At 43.6% G+C, this 11,177-nt stretch overlaps 1 protein-coding gene across 1 annotated transcript; it reads right to left on the bottom strand.

Annotated features, from left to right (window-relative positions):
- Positions 1 to 341: 341 nt before the first annotated feature.
- fzd7 (frizzled class receptor 7) lies at positions 342 to 7,861 on the bottom strand. The gene has a single exon (XM_003223557.4). It carries the CDS (start codon positions 7,381 to 7,383, stop codon positions 5,641 to 5,643), a length of 1,743 nt encoding a protein of 580 aa, XP_003223605.2. The 5' UTR covers positions 7,384 to 7,861; the 3' UTR covers positions 342 to 5,640.
- Between the last annotated feature and the right edge of the window lie 3,316 nt (positions 7,862 to 11,177).

The following is an 11,177-nucleotide window of genomic DNA, read 5'->3' as shown; positions in this document are numbered from 1 at the left end:
CACTGCCCTATATCCCAGGATCTGACCCCAGATTATCTGCTTATCCCAGATTATCTGGCAGTGGAGACTCATATAATCCAGTTCAAAGCAGATAACGTGGACTCAGATCCTGGGGTCTAAGGACCTAAAGACCAGGCCCACTGTGCATGCCTTATTTCACAGTGCAGCCCTATGTGTATTGATTCAGAAGTTCCATTCAGCTGAATAGTTGCAAATCTTCAAAGAGAACAGTTTGCTTGAGGCCACCTAGAATTAACAAATGTTTAAGGAACACAGTGATTTAACAAAACGGTATTGGAAAAAAGAATAATTAATATGCTTCTTTTGAAAAGAAAACCCAATTGTATTAAAAATCCATTTATTTTTTGTGTTCTGTACATAAAAGATGAGTCTTACACAGACTTTCCAAAAGCAAAACCAAAAAGTAAGTAAAAACATAAATACATATATATTTTCTTACAAAAATGTCAGATTTACAAAATATACACACTGCACTTTCAGCTTGTCTTGTGCATACTTGAAAAAGCTCCCAAACAAACGAAGACCTTAGGCAACGAGGAGATCATATGTACTGCAGAATGAGTGGAGAGCATCTTTCTCGCTCTATCACCCCAAAAAATGGTACACTCACACCCTTCCCATCTGATGGCTTCTCTTTCTCCCTTACCAAAGGCTGCTCAGTGTCTTGTTCTTTTTTTAAAAAAATCTTCATCTCCATTCATTAAAAAAGAAGAAAAGGGAAATCATTAGTCTTGGGAGGAAGGGAAGAACAAAACCAGGACTCATTATAGCCCACAACTCTCCAATTCGTCTTTAGGGCAAAAATATGCCAAACCTCTTACGTTCACAGATATTTTTCAAAAGCAAAAAAAAACAACAACCCCCCCCCCCCCTGCAGTTAAAACATTATTAAGAGGAAGGGAAATGGAATCGCTTTGTATTTCAGGAAGAAATACGAAACCCTTTGGAAGTGAAGCTGCATTTCTTTAACTGGGGGCCCCTCGCCGAGGAAGATTTTATCTCTGGTGATGTGGAACATTTTGTTTGGTTTCCTTTCAGAAGTATATTTAATAAAACGGCCGTGGAAGTGGAAGATGGACTGCTTGCTGTTGGATGTTTTAAAGAAGTGCATATTTTAGGACTGAGGCAAAGAAGTTACCTTGAACCTACCACTTCTAAAGATTGCAATCTTACACTAGTTCAGGAGTAAGTCTTTCTTCTGGGGAGATACACACATACACATCTCCACTGCACAGCACTGTGTGAGCAGAATCCAGGATGTGTTAAATTGTGGACCTGAGGGTCCTTGTACACTGTCCTTGTATCCCAGGTCTGATCCCAGATTATCTGCTATGAATTGGATTATATGAGGCCCTTTCTACACTGCCAAATAAAATCCAGATTATCTGCTTTGAACTGGATTATATGGCAGTGGGGACTCATATAATCCAGTTCAAAGCAGACAATGTGGATTATTCACTTTGATAATTTGGATTGTCTGGTAGTGCAGAAGGGGGCTATGTCTCCCCTACCAGATTTTTCTTTTTTGTGTCAGGAGCAACTTGAGAAACTGCAATTCTCCGGTATGAGAGAATTAGCCATCTGCAAGGACGTTGCCCAGGGGATGCCTGGATGTTTGATGTTTTTACCATCCTTGTGAGAGGTTTTTCTCATGTCCCTGCATGGGGAGCTGGAGCTGACAGATATAGTCTGAGGCCCCTTCCACACAGCTGAATAAAATCCCACATTTTCTGCTTTGAACTGGAATATATACGGCAGTGTGGACTCAGATAACCCATTTCAAAGCAGATATTGTGGGATTTTCTGCCTTGATATTCTGGGTTATATGGCTGTGTGGAAGGGCCCTGGGATATAGGGCAGTGTATAAGGGGCGCACGATTATGCTCCTGAAATTAGGACTAATATCACCCCACTGATTTCCATGGAACACAAGAGCGTATCCTATGTATACTATTTCCAAACTATCCCCGAGCAGAACTTATTCCAAGTATATCAGGGCTCTTGCACACAGCCCTATATCCCAGAATATGAAGGCAGAAAATCCCATAATATCTTATTTGAACAGGGTTATATGAGTCCACCTTGCCATATATATTCCAGTTCAAGGCAGATAATGTGGGATTTTTTACTCAGCTGTGTTGAAAGAGCCCAATTTTTGCAGATAAACAACTTTGCACTAGATTATGTCAAGCACACAGAAGCCCTTCTACGCTGCCAAATACAGTAGAGTCTCACTTAACCAACATAAATGGGCCGGCAGAACGTTGGATAAGTGAATATGTTGGATAATAAGGAGAGATTAAGGAAAAGCCTATTAAACATCAAATTAGGTTATGATTTTACAAATTAAGCACCAAAACATCATGTTATATACAACAAATTTGACAGAAAAAGTAGTTCAATACGCAGTAATGCTATGCAGTAATTACTGAATTTACGAATTTAGCACCAAAATATCACGATGTATTGAAAACATTGACTACAAAAATGCGTTGGATAATCCAGAATGTTGGATAAGCGAATGTTGGATAAGTGAGACTCTGGGTTGTTGTATGTTTTCCGGGCTGTATGGCCATGGTGATTAACTGGAACATTTACACTGGCAAGAGTTCTTCCCACAGATATATATAAACCTTCCTGGCTTAGTTTTTCCATACCTCACAACCTCTGAGGATGCCTGCCAGAGATGTGGGCGAAACATCAGGAGAGAATACTTCTAGAACATGGCCATATAGCCCGGAAAACATACAACAACCCTTCGACAACACATTAAGTGAGACTCTACTGTAATCCAAATTATTAAAGCAGATAATCCATATTATCGACTTTGAAGTGGATCATGAGTCTACACTGACATATAATACAGTTCAAAGCAGATCATCTGGATTTTATATGGCAGTGTAGAAGGGGCCAAAGCGAAGATTGCAACCTTACACACATTTCCTAAAGAATAAACTTTAGGAACTTCCTTTGAGCAAACATAGTTAGAACTGTTTTCTTGTCTCCCAACGGAATAATAGCCCCAAACCAGAATAATCTTAGGCCCCTTCCACACAGCTAAGTAAAATCCACATGATCTGCTTTGAACTTGGATATATGGCAGTGTGGACTCAGATAACCCAGTTCAAAGCAGACATTGTGGGATTGTCTGCCTTGATATTCTGGGTTATATGGCCGTGTGGAAGGGCCCCTTGAAGCACTTTGGCAATCCATTCATTACGCATGGAATTTTAAAAGCTGAACTGCAAACAATCCCGATCTGGAGCCCTACAGATGTGGAGGGGAAATTAGTCAGTTTCCACTCCCTTCCCTTAATACAGTCTCCAAAGGGAATCATATATGTCTTGCTTGGGAGGGAGGAGTAGTGATCAGAACTTTTCTTTTTTTTGGGGGGGGGGGGGATCATGTATCCCTGCTTTACATATTTCAGTGCTGGCTGTTTTCTCAGGTGTTCTGAATTAAAACTGCAGTCCAAATAAGAGGGAGAGAGCGAGAGAAGGAAAAGGAGGAGGGGAGTGTCTCAGATTTCCTCAGACTTAAACAAGAGACCTTGGCAAAACTTCCCTTCCCTTTCCCTCCATTTTCATAAAAGGAATGCAAAGCCAATGCAGCCTAGCAGCAACCTAGCTGAACCTCAACCAATGCTTTGTTACGGTTCCCCCATAAAAAAAACTGATCCCATGCTTCTGCCCTGCCACGGAGAAACACACTTTTGTTTCTCTTTTGTCCCCTCGGACAAAAGAGAGGAGAGTAAAAAGCATTCTCCCGAAAATCAACATGTCACTTCTTTTTCAGAGCACTCCTCGGCCCCACACCCCTGTCCCCTCCCCAAAGCCCCAGCAAGAGCCTTTTGCAGAAAGGGGGATTCAAACAGAAAAGAACCTCGTAAAATGAATGGAGGACATTCCCCAACAACACAGCTTGAGCCTACGCCCGTTGACTCGGGGAAGTTTAAACCCCACTGAATTCAGCAAATATGCCTTTACTCTCGTGAGGTAAGGGTGCAATCCTATACACTTATTGGACTCAATGGGTTCAACTTCACAGTAGACACAAGATTGGATTTTTGCAGTTAGCATCTTGCGCAAAGAGTGCTCTGGCTCTCAAGAGACCGAGCATATTTATGACAGCGTGAAATTAAAAGGGAAGAGCCATATAGTAATTTGTAGTGGAAAACTTGCCAGGAGGTTCAAATGAGAGCTGCTGTCGGAGTCAACATTGTCCAAAAGACAGAAACTGGACTCAAGGCTGGAGGTGCATCTATCTCAGGAAGCAAAGAGCTCTCTCTCAGGCCCCTTCCACACAGATGAATAAGATCCCACATTATCTGCTTTAGACTGGATTATATGGCAGTGTGGACTAATTTCAAAGCAGATATTGTGGGATTTTCTGCCTTGTTATTCTGGTTATATGGCTGTGTGGAAGGACCCTAAGAAACAGTTGAGAAAAACCATCCTATGCAAACCTTAGCAGCAATGTTTGGTCCCTAAATTGTTGGCCACAATTCTCATGTCCACAAGCGATGCCTGGTTACAACAGAAGACACATCTTGAAAGAAAGGATGTCTCAGCTACAACTTGAATAAGACTCTGCCAGATCTGGCTTAAAAGCTCCCTTTTTGGATGCTGGAACACCTTTTCACACCATCTTTGCCCACCCAACTAACTTTCCAATAAAGACCTTGGCCACAGCTGCCCCAATGCAATCCTACAAGTGACTTTGGACTGTTATCTCTGATCTACTCCTTGATTGTCCTAGAGCTTGGGAAAAGGGTTACCTTACTGGATGAAACTCCCGGAAACCAATGGCCACCGGTTGGAGCTGCCATCATAATTATTTTAACTGGAGTTTTCTGGGCAGCAGGGCCTTTTTGTTCTGAAAACTGTAGTCCATATGTGACTACCACCTACTCCCATTATAATACCCAAAATCCTCCCAACCAGCATAGCTACTGACTGGGACATTTTTGGAGCAGCTGCTACATCTCTGCCTTTTGTACGGAGGGCTGGGAAGGAGACAAAGCACCTCTTGGGTTTATATTTTGGGAAGAAGGGGGAGATGAGCTACCAAAGGTTCGGCTTGCCATCCCATAGACACAAATGTGACTTAATTTTTGTTTTAAGGCTTTGTTTGTAAACCTTCACTTTTCTTCCCCTGCGTAATTCCAGCATTTCTCTTTGAATAGCTCTTGCAGTTATTTGTCTTTCTTTTTCCTTTCTAAAAGGGGTCGGGGTACAGGGGGGGAAACAGGTAGAGAAAAGTAAAGAAATTCTCCCAGGATCAGAAACTGACCTGTTCTGAAGAGCAAAGTCTTAAGAAGGACACTTATTCTGCACTCTTCAACTTGGCTAGCAAGGTAAACATTTGAAGAGAGAGAGAGAGAGAGAAGGAGAGAGAGAGAGAGACCAAGTTGGAATGTTTGCCGCACGTAGAAATCCAACCATCCCTTGGAAAGAAGAAAAGGCAGAGTGTGAAGGAACAACGGAGCCTTTTGCACGTATGCAAACACACACATCACAGCCACCATCCTTCTTTCCTTCAGGTAATGCCTTCGCCACAAGAAGGAAGAGCAGCCGTGTGAGAAAGGGCCAGCAAACTATAGGCGGATAGGCCTGGGCCTCATACTGCCGTCTCCCCTTTGCTCCCGGTGCTGAGTCTGTGGTAGAAGCGTCGCCAAGACTGGAGGGTCTTGCCAGTCCAAATCCAGAAGCCGGTGGTGATGCCCACAATCATGGTCATGAGGTACTTGATGAGGAAGACTGTGAAGTCGGGGCTCATGGGGGCAAAGTTGGCGGCGGGGCAAGTGATGGCGTAGCTCTTGCAGTTCTGCAAGAGCCAGGTCTTCTCCCAGGTGTCCCGGAAGGCCTGCTCGTAGAAGTAGCAAGCCAGCACAATGGTGGCCGGCACGGTGTAGAGGACGCTGAAGACCCCAATGCGTACCATCAGCTTCTCCAGCTTCTCGGTTTTGGTGCCGTCATGCTTCATGATGGTCCGGATGCGGAAGAGGGAAACGAAGCCGGCCAGCAGGAAGGAAGTGCCAATGAAGAGGTAAACGAAGAGCGGGGCCAGGACGAAGCCCCGCAGGGCGTCCACGCTGTAGAGGCCCACATAGCACACCCCACTGAGGACGTCTCCATCCACCTGCCCCATGGCCAGGATGGTGATGGTCTTGATCGCCGGCACAGCCCAGGCGGCCAAGTGGAAGTACTGGGAGTTGGCTTCGATGGCCTCGTGGCCCCACTTCATGCCGGCCGCGAGGAACCAGGTGAGAGAGAGGATGACCCACCAGATGGAGCTGGCCATGCCAAAGAAGTAGAGGATCATGAAGAGGATGGTGCAGCCCTCCTTCTTGGTGCCCTGCACCACCGTCCGGAAGCCGTCCTCCGAGAAGCGTTCCACGCACACCACCCGGTCCTCCAGCAGGAAGCCGGCAACGTAGGCCACGGCCACCATGAAGTAGCATCCTGAGAGGAAGATGATGGGCCGTTCTGGGTAGCTGAAGCGCCGCATATCCACCAAGTAAGTCAAGACGGTGAAGAGTGTGGAAGCGCAGCAGAGCACTGACCAGATGCCTATCAGCAGGCGGGCAAAGCGGACCTCGGCCTGCTTGAAGTACATGAGCCCTACGTTGGGTAGATCGGGCTCGCAGGGGGCACCGCAGTCCCGCTCACCCAGGAAGCGGTACCCTAGGTACGGGGGCACCTTGAGCTGCCGGGGGCAGGAGAATTCGAAGACGGCGTGGCCGGTGGTGGGAGGCAGCGGGTGGGCAGGAGGCCCAGGCAGGTGTGCAGTGGGGTACGAGGCAGTGGCGGGGCTCCCTGGGGCAACGCCTGCCCCTCGCCTTTCTCCCCCGGAGGATGAGGACGTGTCGGAGGTGTTCTGTCCCACACAGATCTCCCCGGCACCATGGACGGGGAAGTTTTCACAGCGCAGCCGCTCAGGCCACTGGAAGCCGAACTTGTTCATGAGGGCCTCACAGCCATGACGGGCCCTCTCGCAGAGGGAGCGGCAGGGTGGGATGGCTTGCTCCAGGACGGTGCAGACGGGAGCGTACATGGAGCAGAGGAAGAAGCGCAGCTCCGGGGAGCACTGCACCTTGACCAGCGGGTAGAACTGGTGCACCTCCAGGCCGGCGTCCTCCTGACTGGTGTGGCCCAGCAGGTTGGGCAGGATGGTCTGGTTGTAGGCGATGTCGGTGCACAAGGGGATGGAGATGGGCTGGCAGAAGCCGTGGTCCGGCACTGAGATGCCCTTCTCGCCCTGCGAGGAGGAAGAGGAGGCCGGCTGCCCACGGCTGGCATGGGGCATCATCCAGGATAAGGCCAGCAGCCCCCACAGGCCCATGGCTGGTGCCCTGGGCATTGGGGACGAGGAAGAGGCCAAGGGAGGAGGAAGAAGATGCTGATGGTGCTGCTGGTGCTAGTGGTGCGGCTTCTCCCACTCAAGGCCCCGAAGGCATCGCCCACTCGGCAGCAGGAGGAGTCTTGCAGGAGAAGAAGTCAAACCTGTTTGGTCTCTCGCCAGGAGGGAGAAGCAGCACGGCGCCTCTCCAACGCCGGCCCACGCGTGAGTGGGTAGGTCTCCTCGCTGTCTCTCTTTCTCTCGCCCCAAAAAGTTGAGCCCCGCAGCCCAACGCAACCATCCGAAGAGTCCCTTCCTCCTCCGGGACTTCTCTGCAGCTTCTCCTCGCTTTTGAACGCAGAGGCTCCAATGGAGGCCGCTTGTGTTGCGAGTCTCCCTCCGTCGGCCCTTCCGCAGCAAAAGGCTCCGCAGCAGCCTCTCCGTCGGCGGGCGAAGGAATGCGCCTTGAGCCCTCCCTCCCTCCGTCAAGAGGAGAAAAAAAGAGGCTCCTATATGGCTGAGCGCGCTCTCCAGCCCCGCCCCTTTCTCCCCTGCTCCATTCACAATACCGAGCAGGGGGCGGGGCTGTCGAACTCCTGCTCCGGCCAATGGCGCGCTCTGTTGTCTCCACAACTCGACTCGGGATTGGGCAGAGGGATCAAAGGAGGGGAGGGGCGGGGAGGAATGTGGGCGGGGCCTGTGTTAGGAGGATTCCACCGCTGGAAAAGTTGAAAGAAACTTTTTCGCCCAGGGTTGGTTGAATGAAGAGAGGCAAGCAAGGCAAAACAAGAGGAAGGGGAGCCGGTTGATCTTCCTTCTTCACACACACACACATATAATATTATCTATCTATCTATCTATCTATCTATCTATAATATTATACATATATCCTAGTATGTACCTTATAGTTTACATATATATCCTATATAAATAGTACAGTAGAGTCTCACTAATCCAAGCCTCGCTTATCCAAGCCTCTGGATAATCCAAGCCATTTTTGTAGTCAATGTTTCCAATATATCGTGATATTTTGGTGCTAAATTCATAAATACAGTAATTACTACATAGCATTACTGTGTATTGAACTACCTTTTCTGTCAAATTTGTTGTATAACATGAAGTTTTGGTGCTTAATTTGTAAAATCATAACCTAATTAGATGTTTAATAGGCTTTTCCTTGATCAGTCCTTATAATCCAAGATATTCGCTTATCCAAGCTTCTGCCGGCCCGTTTAGCTTGGATTAGTGAGACTCTACTGTATATAAATATAATATTATATATATAAAAATATTAAACATATATCCTATGTACCTAATATTATATATATATATATATATATATATACTATATAAACAGTATATAAACATTATATATTATATATAATATTAAACATATATCCTGTGTACCTAATATTTTACATATGCATTCTATATAAATAGTATATAAATATATATTATATATACCTATGTACCTAATATTTTACATATGTATCCTATATAAATAGTGTATAAATATACATAATATATGTAATATATAATATTATACATATATGTCCTATGTACCTAATATTTTACATATGTATCCTATATAAATAGTTTATAAATATACATAATATATGTAATATATTATATAATATTATACATACGTATCCTATGTACCTAATATTTTACATATATATCCTATGTACCTAATATTTACATATATATCCTATACATATATATCCTATGTAATTAATATTTTACATATATATCCTATATATATATATATATATATATATATATATATATACACAGTAGAGTCTCGCTTATCCAACATAAACGGGCCGGCAGAACGTTGGATAAGCGAATATGTTGGATAATAAGGCGAGATTAAGGAGAAGCCTATTAAACATCAAATTAGGTTATGGTTTTACAAATTAATCACCAAAACATCATGTTATACAACAAATTTGATAGAAAAAGTAGTTCAATATGCAGTAATGCTGTGTAATAAGTACTGTATTTACGAATTTAGCACCAAAATATCACGATGTATTGAAAACATTGACTACAAAAATGCATTGGATAAGCCAGAATGTTGGATAAGCGAGTCTTGGATAAGTGAGACTCTACTGTATATCCTATATAAATAGTATATAAATATAATATTATATATATAATATTAAACATATATCCTATGTACCTAATATTTTACATATGTATCCAACATAAATAGTATATAAATATATGTAATACTAATATAATATATAATATTATACATATATGTCCTATGTTTCTAATATTTACATATGTATCTTATATAAATAGTATATAAATATATGTAATATACATAATATATATATAATATACATATATATCCTATTTACCTAATATTTTACTCATATATCCTGTGTACATAATATTTTACATATATATCCTAAATCCTATCTATAAATGTGTAAAATATTAACATTCTTATGCTTTTATTCCAGCAAGAGTAGCTATTTTTGATGTTACGTTATGTGTTTATATGTTTTCAGTAACTGCAATAGTTCTATTTTACGTTATGTTAATCTGACCTATGTACTATTTTTTTGGTATTGTTGTAACTGTTACTTGCTGAGTCCCTTCTGGGAGAGGGCGCGGGATATACATAAAACCTATTATTATTTTAATGTTATTATTTACTGCTCCATCCATTCAACAATAATATCCTGTAAGATCAGGATCTACCCTCAGGGTGGTCGAAAATTCTGATTTTTTAATATTGTTCTTAATTAAATACATGCTTGAAGGTCCTCTCCTTTCTCCTCCCACATCAGGGCCATGGCCATGAAATGTATTATAGATTCGACTGGGGGGGGGGGGGGAATAGGATGTAATTTGAATATGTAGAAAGAAGGAAGTTCAGGAGAAATGTTAGGAATTAATAAAAAGGATGACTATGCTGAAGGGCAAATTGAGTGAGGCTTAAAGCAGATTTTTTAAATAAAATTACACACATTATATATTGGATTTTGTCTGGGAGAACAATTTTTTTCTCTGCAAATAAATTGATCCATAATGCAGAGCTGCATTCTCGATGTCAAACAGATAAACAAATTTTACCTTGAGCCGCTCCTTTTAAAAGAATTGGACATCGCACCGAAATACAGACACTCACTCCTTCCTTCGGCATCTCATCTTTCAGAAATGTTACTTTACAAACATTCAGCTATACAACTTGATGAAAGCTCCTTCCCCTGCCACATTGCATATAAGGCAAGAATTCAGGTTAGTAACTTTAAAGTTTTGTTGAAGGTTTTTGAATTTTGAACGGCACTCAAAGACAGGGGAATTCCAGATAAGAAACAATCAGGGCCAGCTAATCTCCTCCCAACAAAGGATTCCCCCAGGCAGGAAGCAGCCAAGCTTTGAAGCTGCAAGGCTATTCAATACCATTCAAGGTGATCAGTTGCAATATTCACATCTGCCTCAAGCAGTCAAGAGTTCTTTCTCCCACCCTGGACCTTCCACAGATATATAAACTCCACTTGCCTAGTTTCCAACAGAACTCACAACCTCTAAGGATGCCTGCCATAGATGTGGGCAAAATGTCAGGAGAGAATGCTTCTAGAACATGACCATACAGCCTGGAAAACTCACAGCAGCCTTAGTGGCTTGAGTTTATATTTGGATATAGTGTTTGTGGATTTGATTTAGTTTCTCGGTCCTCAGTGGGACAGCAGTACTTCCCAGTTGGAAGTAAATAGTCTGCAGCCTCCATGTTTTGTAAAGACATTATTGCTTCCCTCGTGATTTCACCTTCTAGTGGTTTGAGCCCTCAATAGCGCAGC

Source organism: Anolis carolinensis, chromosome 1 (assembly GCF_035594765.1).
Source record: "Anolis carolinensis isolate JA03-04 chromosome 1, rAnoCar3.1.pri, whole genome shotgun sequence".
Classification (NCBI taxonomy): Eukaryota; Metazoa; Chordata; class Lepidosauria; order Squamata; family Dactyloidae; genus Anolis; species Anolis carolinensis.
This window is presented reverse-complemented; position numbering and strand designations above follow the sequence as displayed.